The following is a 17,473-nucleotide window of genomic DNA, read 5'->3' as shown; positions in this document are numbered from 1 at the left end:
TATGGTGTCCGTTGACTTCTTTTATTCCTAGTGTATAGAAATATGGACAATTTCTGTTTCGATAAGAAGACCAGTTAAGTAAATTACCTTTTAAGCAAACTGAAGTCGGTACTATCATCTGATAAATATACCTAGCTGGCCGATTTGGAACAGCATTACACGTAAGTCCAAGAATCGAATAGGTTTTATCTTCATACATTCTTTGCATTTGAATTCGTTTCTCCCATCAAAAGGTCATCATCCATAGGGAGGTATTTCGCATATATTTGGTTTCCAAGTAAGTGTTATAACTGATCATTTGTCTACGCAGTGAACTAAACTGAGGTTTAGTTAAATTTAATGAGTTTCAGTATCAAATATCTGAAATTAATAACCGATATCAAAATAAATTTTATTAAACCTAAATGCAACATAAAAGGCCGAATGCTGGACATTTGTTTTGAGTGAAGTACTCGGTTTATGAAGACAAAACCAAACTTGTAACTGATTCAAATTTAGTCAGAGGGCTCGGCAATATTATTCAAAAGGGATGATTCACATGTATGTGCCCATAATAACAGAATGAATAAACCCATTCTATCGCTTATGACTACGTTTTGGGAAATGTCTTTATTTCTAAGACCAAAACGAAACTGAAAGCAAGAGTAGGGTAATGTCAATAACCTAACTGTCGTCAGTCGCCTACGCATTTTCTGATCACCAGACCAGACACACGACGCCAGTCTGACCCCACGATCTAACTTAACTCTTTTCGAAGAGTGGTCTGTTGTTAAACAAGTATATACAATATGTGTGGGGGATAGAATTACAGTACACGCATTCTTATCTATAGAAAGCAATATCTGATAGGCTTCCATTTGTGTATATTGGCATCGCTGACAATAGTTGATTTTAATAGACTCCATAACAATACGAAGAGAATGCAGTATCTAAAAATATCATACATTCTACTTTTCCAAGCAAGAACATACGATGAATAAAAAAAAAATGGAAAACAAAGTAAAAATAAATACGATAGTAATCGCAAAATAGGTTAAAACAGCATGCTGATTGTTTTGGGTTAAAAAAAAACGAAAAAATTGTGAGTGCATATTATCGATATTTTCTTTAAATATTGGTGCAGTATTTATACTAGTAATTCACAGTAAGGATATTTTGAATAAACATTATTGCAGTTGTTAAATGTTTTGTTTGGAATTCGTATCTGCATTAAAATATAGACAAACTGTGGGTTCAAATTTCACATAAGGCATGGGTGTTTGTAAAAGCCGAGATCTGTATAGCTCCTTGTGTTTATAAGACTTACTGTTATTTTTAAAATAAAAGACAAAACCTAAGCCGGAAGTAACTCTCAAGTAAGAGTCACTTGTATTAGGAATGAATGGCAAGATTCAATAGAATGGAACCAGACAATCATTTGTATCTGGTTCCATTCTATTGAATCTTGCCATTATATTTATATGCCATTATACAGGGTGTTCCAAAATTCACGCAAGAAGTAATTTTAACAGAAAACACAGGTTTTTAATTAAAAATTGTAATTTCTTATTGATTCATAAAGTATACAGTATAGGGTTATGCATGGAATAGCATATCGGGTAAATGGCCTCCACGGCTTTGCTAGCGCATACGCACCCTTTTGTCGAAATTTTCCATGACCGTTTTGCATAAATGTGGCTGAATTTCTTTGATACAGCGCTCAATTTCCTCCTTCAAGGCGTGGGTGGTCGTGTGCTTGTTGGCATAAACCTTAGACTTCAAAAATCCCCAAAGAAAAAAGTCCAACGGCGCTAAGTCACATGATCTGGGCGGCCAATTCTGATCACCAAAACGGGAAATTACACGACCAGGAAATGACTCATGTAGTAATTGAATTGTTTCTCGGCTGTCTGGCATGTGGCACCGTCTTGTTGAAACCACATGTCGTCCACATCCATATCTTGCAATTTAGGCACAAAAAACTGGATTATCATGTCGCGATAGCGAGCACCATTAACTGTTATTGCCTTACCAGCCGCATTTTCGAAGAAGAATGGACCGATGATGCCTCCAGCCCAAATTCCGCACCAAACAGTGACACGTTGTGGATGCATTTGTTTCTCAACAATCACTCGTGGATTTTCTGAACACCAAATGCGACAATTTTGTCGATTAACGAAGCCATCAAGATGAAAATGAGCCTCATCGCTGAAGATGATTTTGTTCGAAAAATAAGCATCCACTTGTTGTTGTTCCATAATCCATTCAACGAACTCTCTTCGCTGTGTGTGGTCAGTAGGCTTCAGTTCTTGAGTCAATTGAACTTTGTAAGCATAGAGATGCAAATCTTTCGTGAGAATACGCTGTAGAGAGCTTCTCGAAATGCCCAATTCAAGACCACGGTGCCGAATTGATGTTCCTGGACTCTCAGCAACACTCTCACGAACTGCTTCGATGTTTTCTGTTGAACGACGGCCAGAGTGTATAAGATCACTAATTGATCCAGTTTCCATGAATTTTTTAATTAATCTTTTCACAGTTGATGAAGTTAAATCACTATTCCGACCATATTTTGTACGAAAATTGCAAACTGTAGCTGTCAAACCTTCATTATTTTTAAAATATTGCTCAACAATGAAAATGCGTTCTTTCGTGTAGCGCTCCATTTTTAATAACCCTAACTGTCAGCTGTTTTTTTTTTCTCGTTGGCAACACTTTACCGCACAAATGGCGCTAAATTTAAATCTTGCGTGACTTCTGGGACACCCTTTATATCTGGGATAGATTCTATTGAATAAATCCCACACACATATCGAATCAACGCCAAAAAAAGTACTTTCGAACTAATTAGTAACAGAACTTTAAACATAAGAAAATAAATTACAGTTTATGTAGCAATACACGTAAAAGGAATCATAGCAAACAATCCACTCGCCCCCCCCCCCCCACAAGAACTAACGGACTCATCAACATGCAGCACGGCTGAGAGATCGATTGATCTTCAGGCAGAAATGGAAAGCTTCCAAATGTCTCAGTTTCAAAGAATTTCTACGCATTAAGTTAAAACTAAACGCTCTCTCGATAGAGAACAAATCTAGCGCCTCGCTTGTAGAAATCTTAAAAAGTAACTGGACACCAACTTAATTCCACTTTAATATATTTTCCAGCGTGAAGTGGAACTAAGTGTTTTCATGGCAACAGACCACCAGCCAACACTTGAAAGTACTCGAGATTTTTCTTCTTCTTTGATAAATCACTTACTCGGTTTGTTCACTTTGTTGCGCCACTTAATCTGAATTAAAACAAAGCGAACGATGCTAATTACCACATTTTAATTCTTAAAAGTGTATCCAAGTCATGCAAATCATGATTAGCAAGCATTTTATCTCATGCTGTCGCTTAAGTTCTGGATGAAGCACAACGTCAAAAATATGGAAGCTTATTTCTCTTCGTATGTAGAATAAGGATCCAAAGATTCTGCGTCATCTTCACTTTCTAAAACGGTACGATAGTTCAGAAATGGCGAGTCCAAAATCATGGCCTGAAAGAGAATAAAATAACATTAGAAATACATCAACATTTATAAGTAGCAATTTTATTGAATTAATTCACATGGTTTCTATTTATTTATTTATTTTTATAGCAAAGCTGTAGAAACTACAGAGCCAGAATAAAACAACCAAAGAAATTGTTCTCAGATCAGATGGACCACTACTACTTTTTATAACTTACAATTGACATTTATGTCTTTAGGGGTGAAGCAAGATGCTTTTCATATTCCCCGCTATCTGTTGTGGTTACAGTGAGGGTAAAATTTATGAGCAGTTTGCTTGCCCTGAATGGGCATGGAGATTATGCATCGCTATGGAATGCTAATATAGCTTTTGGTCTTCTATATTTGAATATGTCCGTTGGCTTGTATGCTGCAGCTTGTTAAACCAAATCGTTGGGATGTGTGGACGTCTTTAGGAAAAACTTGGTTGCTAAGGATTGTAGAAAAGAGAAAATATTTGTCTCTCTGTAGAGTTGATTGTTTCTAACATACCACGGGGCGTTCAGAATCATTCTCAAGCACTTGTTCTGCACTCGTTGTATTTTGATAATGTTAGTATTAGAAGTGTTGCTCCAGGCCGGAGAAGCATAGGTGATTATAGGACGAATCGTCATCTGGTATAGTTGCAATTTGATTCTGTTGCTGAGCTTGCTATTTCTATTAATTAGCGGATAGATTTGAGCTATAGCTTTAGATGCCTTTGTGCACGCAGACTTAGTGTGCTGATTAAAAGATAGCTTTTTGTCGAGAATCACACCCAGGTAATTTGTTTCTGTCTGCCAGGGAATTTTAGTATTGAATAGTAACACATCTCCTACAGGAGACATTGGCCTTTTTGAAAAATACACGGCTGAGCTTTTCTGGGGGTTGGCTTCCAATCTCCACTTAGAGAACCACCCCTCCAGCTTTAGAATGTTTTCTTGAAGTTTTCTGGTAATGAAATGGGTCTGAGAGATCTGGTTAGTATTGCCGTATCATCCGCATACAGGGCCAAAATTGAAGTCATCGGATTGTGCGGGATGTCTGACATGTATATATATATATACAGAACAGCAATGGAGTCAGTGGAGATCCCTGCTGCACTCCAGCAAAGATGTGGCGCTGGGAGGATGTAGAACCGTTGATTTTTACTTGCATTGATCTATTCTGAAGATATGAATGGATTAAGTGAACCATTTTTATTATAACTTACTACCATTGACATTACTGACAGGATGGGTGAAGCACAAGTGCTTTTCATATTCCCCTTTATCTGTGTAATGAGAGTTGTTTGGGAGTGGGAGATTTGTGAGCAATTAAGCTCGCCCTCTGGGGGCAGTTGTGTTAGCTGTGATCGGTTGAGAGAAGAATAGCCTTCGGTCTTTTGTGTTTGTAGTAATCAGTCTCATTGTAATTGACAGCTTGCGCGATTAGTGGGTTTGAATGTGAACTTGACTTCACGAAGAATTTTTCTGCAAGATCACGAAGAAGGGAGGAGATGTATGGAGTGCCGGTTTCTCGGTGAATTTCTGATGAACCACGGTGCATCCAGGATCATCCTAAGGCATTTGTTTTGGATTCTCTGTAATTTTAAAATGTTTGATCTTGAAGTGTGACTCCATGCTGGTGAGGCGTAGGTAATGACTGGACGTATTACCTTCCGGTAAAGAAGCAATTTATTATGTAGGTTCAATTTGCTCTTGCGGTTGATCAATGGGTAGAGCTGAGCTATGACTTTGGAAGATTTGGAGCAAATGAGATTGATGTGTTTGTTGAAAAGGAGATTCTTATCCATCAATACCCCAAGATATTTGGTCTCTGATTGCCATGGGATCTTTTGACCAGAGAGCAGGATGTCTTCTTTGTTGCAGATCTTTCTTCTTGAAAACATCATGGCTGAGCTTTTGAGGGGGTTTACTTGAATTCTCCAGTTGGTGAACCAGTTTGCTAGCTCATTGATACTTCCTTGGAGTCCAGTGATTGCTAGGTGAGGGCTGAGCGATCTAGCTAGAATAGCGGTGTCGTCGGCAAAAAGAGCCGTAGTAGTTTTTGGGTTGAGAGGAATATCTGCCATGTAAGTTGTGAAAAGTATTGGGGCCAGAAGAGAACCTTGAGGTACTCCCGCCAGGATTTTGCGCCTTGAAGAAACAATTCCGTTGAGTTTTACTTGCATGTATCTTTCATTATATGAATATGAGTTTCACTAGTTTTAATTGGGATATTGTTTTCAATTAGTTTGAAGATAAGGCCTTGATGCCAGACCTTGGCAACATCCAAAAATACAGCAGCAGTGTGAAGGTGCCAGTTAAAGCCATGAGTGATATGTTCTGTTAGTCGGTGAATTTGTTGCACCGTGTTGTGAGCTTTGCGAAACCCAAATTGCTCATTTGGGATTATTTTCTGTTGGTCCACTGCTGATTGTAGTCTTGATAGGATGACCTTTTCTATTACTTTACCAAGACAGGAAAGAAGACTGATGGGCCTGTAGCTTTGGGGAAGTTGTGGGTTATTACCAGGTTTTTTCAGAGGTATAATGTCCGCGATTTTCCAATCAGAGGGAAAGTATTAGAATCTTAAAATGGAATTGGTAATATTAACTAGATGAATTATTGCTTTCCGTGGGAGTAGCTTATTCTATTGGTAATGCCGTCAGGGCCGGGGGCCTTTTTATTCTTCAGATGGGAAATGATATTTATTATTTCTGTTGGAGATGTGGGGGTAATGGTTTCTGAATCATCCTTAGGCTGACTTAGTGCATTTCTAACTTTACGATCAACTTTGTAAATAAGATTGATATTTAAGTTTCATAAGATGGGCTGCATTGATTTTCCAGATTGTCAATTAGGGCTTCTACTTTTTCTTCATCTGTGTGTGCAACTCCAAGATTGGTCTTTAAAGGGGGAAGTGGTTGTCTTTTGGTACGAAGAGATTTTACAAACTTCCACAAGGAGTTATCTTCTGGGTTGATTTCCTTCAGTTTGGTTTCCCCTTTGGAGTTCCTGTGAACCTAGAGGGCTTATCGAACCTGTCTGTTCAAAGTGTTTAAGCTTGCTTTGTCCGGCGGGGCTCTGGTGTTGTGATATCGCTTTCTGGCCTTGTTTTTGTCCCTAATTAGGTCCATTATTTCTTCTGGGATCCAGTTAGGAGCGTGGAAGACAGTGGTTTGAGTGACTGATGCTATTGCTGTGTTGATTTGCCTAGTTAAATTGTTTACAGCTTGATCTATTTCTTCTTTTTTACGAATGACAGGGGGAGGACCGATGTTGATTGGAAGAACCTTAGAGAGCTTGTCCCATGGTATGAAAGAATGATGGGGAGAGAGCTGGTCTTGAAGTCCTAACCTGAGTAGGATGGGATTATGATCTGAGTTAAGCTCTTCTACTGTCTCCAGCTGGTATTGATATTTGATGTTTCTGAGGATAACTATGTCTAATACATCAGAACTTCCTGATGGGCTGTAGTGGGTGGGCTCAGTGGGTCCAGCTACTATTGATGAGTTGAGTAATGTGTAGTTGTATAAGGTACGGCCTTTGGCGTTGATTGACGAACTGAACCAGGCCGTATGTTTGGAGTTAAGGTCTCCAGCTATAATTATGGAATCCGTGGAGCCGAGGATGGAGTCTAAGTCTGCTGTCAATAGTGGAATACTGGGAGGATTGTACGCTGCGTAGATTTTGAGTTTGCCAGCGTTATTAGTGTGCACCTCCACACCCGTCACCTCAAGGTTTAGAGGTTGGTCAGCGAGTTGTGGCTTAAATAATTTTTGATAAAAATAGCTGTTCCGCCTCCACTAGAGTTAAGTCTGTCTGTCCTGCATAAAATATAACTTCTTAGTTTTGGATTGTTTGATGGTCTGAGGTGGGATTCACTGATCAAGATTATGTCTGGATTGTATCTTTTTGCAAATTCTTGCAGCTCGAGAATTTTGTTTGTTAAGCCATTGGCATTCCATGCTGTTATCATGAGAGAATTTGGTTTAAATTTTTTAAACATTATAGAGAGCTGTTAATATGGATTGGGTTTCTAGGCAGAATCTTTTTCTGGAGGATGGTGAGGTGCTTGCTTTGCTGAATTCATGGAGCATTGTTGCAAGTGACGAGGTTAAAGCTGATGTGAGATCAGAGCTTGTTCGCTCTTGCGATGAAGAAGTCTGGGTTCTTACCGCTCCCGCATATGATTTGGACATCGTTGAGGGTCGAGTGCCTTCCTGTGTTGTCGAATGTGAGGTAATATGATCTGGAGGGCGAACTGCTTGGATGTGCATTGTGTCATTTCTTGGAGGAGCGTGGTTACTTCTTAATGATCCACGGTTTTTTGGATGGAAAAGGCAACCCTTGTAATTAGAGGGGTGTGGTCCTCTACAGTTGGCACAACAGGCATGTGTCGATCTGAGTTTGGTGCAGGAGTTGGTATGGTGACCCTCACCGCATTTTAGGATCTATATGCAGCTCTGCACAGTTTTTGGGCATGCCCGAACCTCTGGCATCTGTGGCACTGCCCTGCCGATGCCTTCTTCCTTAGAGGTTCGGTTGCGATTTTAAGCTTACAGATGTCCGTTACTTCATAGATGCTTTTTTGTGTGTTGGAGATTTCGACCAACACCAGTGGCATTGGTGTTTTATCTGACCTCAACATTCTACTGACTTTGGTTGGAGTCGGTCCTTGATTGATGAGGTCAGCTGTGATCTCATCAGTTGTGATGCCTTCAGCCACTCCTCTTAGAACTATCTTTAAGTTCTTCTGGCTTGCTAGCGCAAATGTGTGGAAGGGCAGTTTGGAGTTGTCAAACATTTTCGTCATCAAGCGATAATCAGTAACAGTGGTAGGGTGGATCTTTACACCCTCTTCAGTATTTCTTGCCCAGGAAAAATTGATATTTTGTTCTAGGGATCTTGAGACTGAGGTCCATTTGTCTTTATCTCGAAGGATAACTGGAGGGACCTTTTCTTTTCTATCTTGGGTGGTCTGATTTTGTTGAGTTGTTACATCAACTTCCAATTCACCTCCCGATGTTCTGCGTCTTTTATTAGATTGTTCCTCATGAGAACAATCGAACTGTCGGGGAATCTTTGTAGGTAGAACAGGTGTAATGTCCTCTTCTATGTCCAAATCATCATCTTCAGTGTCATTTACTTGAGTGAAGAGATTCAAGCAACCAGGATAGTCTGTATCAAATTTCTTAAGGATGAATTTGAGAATGTCAAGTGACATATCTTTGTTTAGCTGTTGAATGGCGTCCTTGATATCGTTTACATTCTCCATTCTTGTGAACGAAATATTAAGATATATTTCGGATAGGTATCATGGCGAATAGAACGGGCTAAGGCCAGAAAATTGTATCAAAAGTTGAATTCTTACCTTCTATTCCGCAAACAAAGCAGATTCACAATATCTAAAATTCACCAATCACCACTGAAATCAAAAAACATTCTTCGCAACAACATTATGCGAGCCGCCATTTTTTTGGGGGGGAAGTCATTATAACTTACTGAACAGTGTCCATTTTTATGTGTACAAGGCATTTGAAAATATATTAGGTGTTCAAATATGTTTGCATTTATTTTTAGTAATAATGCAATTTAATAGTATTTTTAATAAAAATCTGTTAGAAAATAACTAAATCAATAAGTTTTCATAGGAATAAATAATATTCACATTACATGGTTATAAAAATTTCATTAAAAATATTTTTATTCAATGAAACAAACATTAAATATACAATTCAGATGCTTAGGTAAATCAACACTTAAACTTACTGTTAGTGATGCCCGTATCATTTAGTAGCTAAAAATTCCTGATCACAAGAAACAAACAGCAGGATGCTGTTGCGATCGCCATTTCTGACATACATTCTGTGTTCACATCTTTCGTAATCCGATAACCCAAAGCGTCCCTCTTTTGTCACATCGCGTGTCCTATCACCATTTCCAATACAAAAACCTCCTCTTGGGGTTGAGCATTTAGTGTTAATAAATCGAAAACATTCCCACTGGAAGCAAAAACGTGTGCTGCACGCAATAGGAGCTCTAACTCAACACGGTTCCAATAATTTTTTGCCTTTTTTGGGGGGTATGCTGAAATAATCGAGTTCGATATACATACTTGGGTTATTAATAATAAACACAGAGTGGGGGATGAGGGAGAAAGAAGGGAAGTGAACACCTGCCACACTTTTGTTCTCATCAAGAAAGTTCTTGGAGCGATCTCAAATGGCTTTCATTTTTATGGATCTTTATCAATATTTCGGAGCAGAGGAAGGTCATTTTGTGAATAATGTGTCATATTGAGTGACGCTATATCAATAAAATTAGCTGCCCTTTATGGAGGAAACGTGCTTCACAATTTCACCGTACCATAAAACTCCTACGCGCATTCTCTAACAACACACTTTAGTGTCTATCAGATGAAGTTAGCTATAAAATACTCATTTATTCTGGAAAGAGAGCAGCACGCATTCCATTTATGTTATATTTTTATGTCTAAGAGCTGAAACCAATGACTCGAAGAGAAGACGAACAACGACCAGTTCGAATCTTCTCCGAGGTGAAATTGGGAAATAACATATTTTGAATTGAAATATATCGAAATCTTATGGTTTGAGAACCCATTAAAGGCACACTGCCTTTTGAATTCGCTTTCGTACGTAAATGGGCATTCTAAAGACCTGAAAATAAATACGAGTAACATCCACACGAAATGTGCTTTTAAATAAGTTATATTGGAGCATCGCAATAAGGCTCGTTTGCTTCACGGTAATACACTAACCAGTCACCGTATTAGAAATCACAGAGTTGTGTATTATAGAACAGCCGGATGTTCTGATACTAGTTGCAGTGCTAATCTCTGCTAGAAATATGAAATCAAGCACTTAACTATATTATTTGAAACAGACTAACAATACAACGAGCCCCCAATCCGATATAGAGCATAGCTTTTCTTGTTACACGTATTTTTTTTAACATTTCTGATGATTCTCACATTATGTCCTAACGAAGAACTTATATTCAATGTAGGTCATTTCCGTAAATTTAATTTTTGTAGTTATTAATTTGTTGTATGTATTGCTAATCTTGATTTTTTTTATCCATCTCATCGGATTGTTCTGACGTAATCTCTCTCTTGCATGGCTTGTTTGTTCCACATTGCCAATTCTACATGAATGACTCTTCTATACTACCGTTGTTTTAGTGGTGAATAAGAAGGTTTTAAAGGGCAAAGGAGACTTGAGCGCTTGTTTACCTAGAAAGAAAGTTTTATGCCTTATTGACGCAACATCTTGTCTGACAGATTGTGTTTCCTTCACACTCCACAATCTTCACCACTCAAAAAAAAACAAAAAAAAAACAGGGTATGTACAAGGTCAACTGTTTACGTGGAATTTGCCCAGACAAACAAGACAATATGGATAAATAAACACACATGAATCAGAACACCTCAAGGTCGTGCAAGGAAAATGTCATAAATCATGACTAATTGTCACCATACATGGAAAAAAAAAACAATCACCCACAGAAATCACTAATCAATGCTGCAAGAAACAACGTATGATCCTGGATCAGGTTTAGTTGTCTTTCATCAAAATCCTGGTGCAAACGAATTCGGAGCTTCACCTCGCATCGCTAATTGTCATTAAAATGATTTTTAATAAAAGTGCCTCAACTCTTTGTTAGAAACACATGGGTTCGAATCCTAAATATTTGTGAATAATTTTCAAGGAAAGTGACATAACTCCCCTCTGACAGACATGTAGAATAACGTGCAATTAACAGACTTAATTACACGAGTGTAATTCTTCTAATCGGTTAGAATTCAATCCTAAAATATCAACAATGAATAGAAAGATTAGAATATGAAAGGGTTGACTTAACCGCCAAAATTGATGGCATATGAATGTGCGAAAAGGTGCAAAGCAGTGATGAAAATACTCCCCCATTACACACTGCACTTGTCACATTAGTAACAAGTGCTGTGTGTAATGAAGCGAAAGTGTTCGATGCAAGTGAATCATCTACTAACTAGGCAGCACAATGAGAACTTGTTAGCGAAATCAAAGCACGGAAGAGTGATCAGAAGTAAGACAAAACAAGAGTACTAACAGCATAAAAAAAAAGGAAAAAGAAAATTGTGACATCTCACGAAAATTGGATGGATGCATTCCTTAGGATGTGTGTAATCAAGCTCCATTCATTCTCAAATCACACACAAGATTTATATTTGGAAGATATGCAAATTAACTGATCACTTAACAAACGAAGAAGAAATATACCGATTGGCCTTGAAGCAGTTCTGAACGAACACAATAAATATTGTGAATTTTAATCGGTGATCATTTCCACCTTGGAAAAGCATTAAGTTCTTTCACCCCTCCAACCTGCAAGAAAAAAGTTAAATTCGCTGCGTACTTCAAAATCCAATTTAAATGACTAACTTCCGGAAGTTTCACATGGCTGATCGTTTCAGGAATATTTTTCCTGTGCTGTAAACAGGAAATAATTCACTAGTAGAGCATGCGTACTAAGTATCGTAGATTTCTTTGCTGTTCACAGGATATAATAAGAGGCGTACCTCGCTGACTTCCCCACCCACACACTTATTAACAAGCAACTGGGTGTCATTGTTCTTCATTGAACGTGAGGTAACGAAGGGATGTTGGTTATCTATCGAACAGCGTTTCTCTGGTGCAAGGAAATCAATTAACATCGTTTCTCTAGACAATATAGTACTTTCCATTATAAAAATATGAACATCGTTAGCATTCCTAATTAGCGCTAATTATTAACTTAGTAAATATGGGAACAATCTCTCCTTAGATATCTGAATTGGGTGAGGTAGCAACAGTTTAATTTAATGAAGTAGTTAGTCATTAATTAGCTTTGTTAAACTGCCCTTCATATTGTTTGTAAGTATTATTGTTTGTCTATGGCAAACTACATTAGTTTACATGCAGCATCCTGTTGATGACTTACTAGAACATCACTTCGACTTCAGATAGTCAAAGTCAATAGTGACTTAACTTTTAAATTGTTAGAAGATTGGCTTTTTCAAAAAAAAAAAAAAAAAGGGTTATAAACGTATCGCATTTAAACAGCACACAAGATACTTTTTCAATCCATTTCAGATGATTTAGTTATAAAGAACTAGAATTCATCATCTCTTCTGGTATAACAGATGATCAGTACTTTATTAAAATTGCACAATTTTCGTTTCATAGATGCTATTAATTCCGATATGTTTGTGGGGATTACCAAGGGTGTGGGTGGGAGGGAACTGTTGTTGAAAATAGCGGAATCCCAAAGCGCTTGCATTGAAGTCAGTTCTGACCTCACACTTCCATTGCTGTCCGTGATAATAGCCCGGAATTATTGCTCCAAGATCCAGCTGTGTTGGCATCTATTACAAACCAACCCCGCAGTGACATTACTTTTATTACAACTTTGCTAGATCTTCAGTCAACTCAATTGGGGGAGAGTACATATCCGCGGGAGTGATCTTTTCTTATGTTAAAGAAACGTTTTGGCCGATGACAGAAAAACCTATCGAGTTTCTCTCCGTCAGCAGTGTTTGCTTCGCCAATCTAGTTCTAAAGCGTCGGCTCCATCCCACTGTGTCTAGTTGAACGTTCTATAAAATGGACTTGGAAATTTAAGTGGGCGATTTCCAATATTATCCGGAGATGATAAAAAGTGAAAGGACTTTTAAGACGTTTTCTTATGGAGAAGCAAAAAGAATGTTAAATGCAGACGAAATCTCACATGGGCATTAAGTTAATTAAAATCGGATACTCAAGAAACTTAAGACGCCAAAATTGGGAACGAAGATTCGTACTTAATACCTCTAATGACAAAGAAAAATTTCTTGTCAGACCTTAATTAGATTTACGGAGCTCCAAGAATCAAGTTATAACGCCACTTGACTACAGTAAGATTTCTTTGAAATCTTATTTCACGAACTAGCGTTTCTCAAAATACAATTTTGCTATTGTATGAGATTTCCTAGTAAGAACGCATGCATAGAGCTACAAATATCCAATTGTTTCATTCAATACTTGAATGACAATTTTTCCCCACTTATCTTTATTTTTGTAAGAAAATATACATTTTTTAAAAAGAACTTAAAGACGCCGATTTTTTCAGTGTGATTGCTAGTTTAAATGCTTATGCTCCAGAAACCACTGCTAGTATGTCAGGCATAGTAAATTATACGACAAGGACATCAGTATTGAGTGTGGAATTGTAAGTAAAAGATTCTGCGCAGAAATCACTAGTTATTTCCTTTCTTATAAACAACAAAAAAAATCATATATTTGAATATTTCCGTAGGATGTTATCAAACGTGTCAACAATATTGGATCATATGAACTTGGGATGAAATATTCACCAAATTCGAAAACGAAAAATTCCCGAGTTGTGGACCTAATCCTGCATAGAAATAAGTATGAATTTGCTTATTCCCTATCTTTGATACATCTTAGAGTATATTATTCGTCATACACTAGTGCATTCTTTAGTAATCTGCACACCTTTACCTTAAAATCCCTAGAGAACTAGTTCACCTCGAAATGTCGTACTAACCATTTCACAGAATAGAAAAAAAAACTTTCAAAATTTAATCCATTTATGCATCAATAGTTATTAATTATATTTCTTACTTCGAAACACAGAATAATGAATCATCAATCATTGGCATCTGACTGGTAAAAAGATGGCGTGTCTCTGATAGTGTGACAGCAATTTATCATAATAAATTCCCAGGATTATTTGTCATCTGTTAGCTTTGACGCTACACAGAAATAGTAAAACGAGACTACTTGAAAATGAACAATACAATGAAGAAAGTCGAACAGAATATATTACAGAAGAGACATCTTCCAAAGAAATACAACCATGGTTGCATAAGTCCGCGCGGTTAGCCAAGTGGCTGTGCACTTCGCAACCATATGCCTGGGGGGGGGGGAGGAGTGTTCTAGGTTCGATTCCCGTCGGAGACGTGAGGAGCTGAAAGATCTTCCTCAGCCATAGCCAAGTTAGTCGGTCTTGGACAGTAGGTTTTTTCCCCCAGTTTATCGTGGGGTTTTTCATCAGGACAACGGCCTTGAGAACTCAACACTACGGACATAGGATACACCGGGGTGTAGGGCTGACCACCTTATCCTGTGAACGGTTTGAAGTCAGATGATTAATAAACCCTCGACACCGCAAGGTAAAAAAGAGGGTAAAAGGAAGATGAGATTATATAAGTGCCAAAATAGACAAATCATGTTAATCTTGGGTATCGCAGACTCAAGATTTGGAAGAACAAAACTTTTAATGGTGACAAAACGAGTAATTTGTCACTGGTTGTAATAATTGTATATTTTAAGTATTTCAACCAGCTTATTAACATTCCAATGGTCTTTGTTGCCTATATATTCTATCTTATGGTGATATTTCACCTATTGGATGACCGAGCGGTTGATATTCTGACTTACTAACCGGCTAATTTCACTATGATTCGGGTATTTTTTAAAGTTTTGTTTAGATGGGAGATATTTCCAACTCCCGGTGTGAAGCCACCCAAACGTGTGATGAGTTTCCAACTTTGTTTTTCTTTCGGGGGGTGGATTAGTCATAAAAATAGTACTTAGAAAAATACACTTCCCACAATATATCATTTTCGTTAATAAGAACTGTATGTCCATAGACCCATCTGATAATTTCATGAGAAGACATTTCCTGAGAAATGTCTTCTCAAACATAATATTATCAACAGATGAATGGACTATTAGTGATGGAGTGTTATCTCAGAAGTAGGCTAATTCCTTAATCTCTTACAGCGCGTTTTAATCAACCACAACACGGATTAACTTCGAACACTAAGATGCACTTAAAGAGCGGCTGATCACTCATTATGGACAGTTGGCTGTGATCATTCTCTGCTTTACTTCATACATAGAAACCAATCTTTTCACTGAGATGAAAGAGAACGTTATACGAATAATACAAATGTGCTTGCTATCGTTTTCTTTAGATCAAGATCAGTTGGTGGATTCATTGATTAGACACGAAAGAAAGTGTCCTCAAGACAGAACCTCCAATCAGGCGCGTGATTTGTTGTGAATGTATGATGAACAAAGTCGGATTTTTCCTCTTCTGTATTCTACATCCCTGAGATGTTCCTTTATTTCCGTTTATCTGACTGGTATAAGGTAGGTTCACATGGACTTTTATAAACACCAGTTAAGGGTTGTGTCTTTGATATCATCAGCGATCGCCGATGTATGGGACAGAACATCTAATCTCTGTACTGAATGCTTATGTTGAAACTGTGTTCAGTAATTTGCGTCATAAAGTTTAAAAGTGCTAATATTAACTCAGTAATTAATTTTTATAATTTTAAAACAATCTTGAAGTAAATGAACAGTTAAATCAAGACAGAAAGTTTGTAATTTATAGTTCAAGTACAAACAACATCTGATGATCTATAGTTTTCAAACCGGTAACACGCTGTTCATATGAGAAACAGTTCGGTCATTTTAATAATTTATGGACCGTTTAAAGTCGCTTTGCAAACAATCGTTGGTTCTATTTGTAGTGATATAATTTTAATTTCAAGTACGCAAAGTTTTGCTTAATTCCGTATGTTTACCATTCTAATGTAAATACGGGATCCACGATCTACCGGTTAGAAACTTTCGCAATTACACTTAACTAGGACTGTGCAGTCCGTCAAATGTTAATTTGTAAAAACTGTATTTTAGAAAATAAATATTCTGACTACATATTTTTCAAAATCACTACAAAATTAAACCAGTTGTGGAATAAATTTTAGCTTACTGAGATTTCTAAGAAAAAGAAAAGCAAACCCCTATAAAAATTAGACAAAGAGTAACTTAGCAATTTTATAATATTTTTATCACGCCATTTATTGAAAGAAAACAGAATTTATCGTGGATTTCAACTGTTACCTGATTTTAAGGTAACAGGTAAGCGATCCAAATTCAGTTTTTTCTCCACCTATTATTCACAATGGGTTTAATGAATATATTTGGGACTAGAGTGTGTTTTGTTTTCTTTTAGATCGCTTAATTGAATTGGAAATATTCGTAAAAAAATACATTTCTACCACAGATGATATCTTGGGACTGCAATCCTTTACTGAGATTCACTACAGATATCGAATTAATTAACAGTTTCTTAGAGGTAAACATAATATGCTATTTACTAATGGTAGATTTGCTTGAATGATAAATGCCAGGTTTTAACTCGTCTACGGTTTATTATTATTTATAGTAGATGTATTTCCTCTATGGTAAAATGGGTATTTTGGAATGTGTCGACGGACCTCCGTGAGGTCAGTGTCTAGTGGGAAGCATGATCGCATTTCAACCGCGTGGTTCAAATTGTTTACGTTAAAAGTTTAAATTCAAATAGTTCGAACCATGCATTCGGAACATGCCACTAAATTTCGGAATCATTCGTATCTTAAAGTAAAATGGCCTTCAGCGATTGGTTCACAGTTCATGTATGCATCTATACGTGTTTAATAATGTTTTTAATAATAATAAAAATGTTTCATGTTTGTAATTTAGTACTCACAGGGCAACCACAGTATATCCCTGATGACTTTACTCAAGAAGTTGCTAGCAATTTATAGAATGAATTTTGTTTCCGAAATAAAGATGGATTTGTTAGCAGGTAGCTACTATTCTAAATATTATACGAATTATTACCCGTGTATGGTATTAATTCATGCTTAATATTTTAACAAGAAAATTCAGTGACGCATAACGTGTTTAGATTTCGTATTCGTTAGTCAGAACCCCAAATACAAGCAAAATTTAATTCAGCAGTGCTAAAATCAACCAATCGCCGATCATTTCCTAATAGCTGTAGAAATCGATTTGAAATCCCCTCAAAGACTGTGGATGACGGTATCTAGTATCTTAGAATAACTATAAAGTATTAAAACAAATCAAGTATTATT

The 17,473-nt window shown here is 37.2% G+C and overlaps 1 protein-coding gene across 1 annotated transcript in view; it reads right to left on the bottom strand.

The window, feature by feature from the left end:
* Window positions 1–3,355: 3,355 nt before the first annotated feature.
* LOC150106411 (synaptic vesicular amine transporter-like) overlaps window positions 3,356–17,473 on the bottom strand; it is a 35,545-nt gene continuing 21,427 nt past the window's right edge. The window contains exon 6 of the mRNA XM_090392431.1: window positions 3,356–3,520. Coding sequence (XP_090248557.1) covers window positions 3,419–3,520 — 102 coding nt within the window. The 3' untranslated portion in view covers window positions 3,356–3,418. The remainder of the gene's footprint in view (window positions 3,521–17,473) is intronic.

This window comes from Typopeltis vanoorti, chromosome 5, assembly GCF_054136105.1.
Source record: "Typopeltis vanoorti isolate ZY-2024b chromosome 5, IOZ_Tvanoo_1.0, whole genome shotgun sequence".
Lineage (NCBI taxonomy): Eukaryota > Metazoa > Arthropoda > Arachnida > Uropygi > Thelyphonidae > Typopeltis > Typopeltis vanoorti.
The sequence above is the reverse complement of the archived record's forward strand: the minus strand, read 5'-3'. Positions and strand labels throughout refer to the sequence as shown.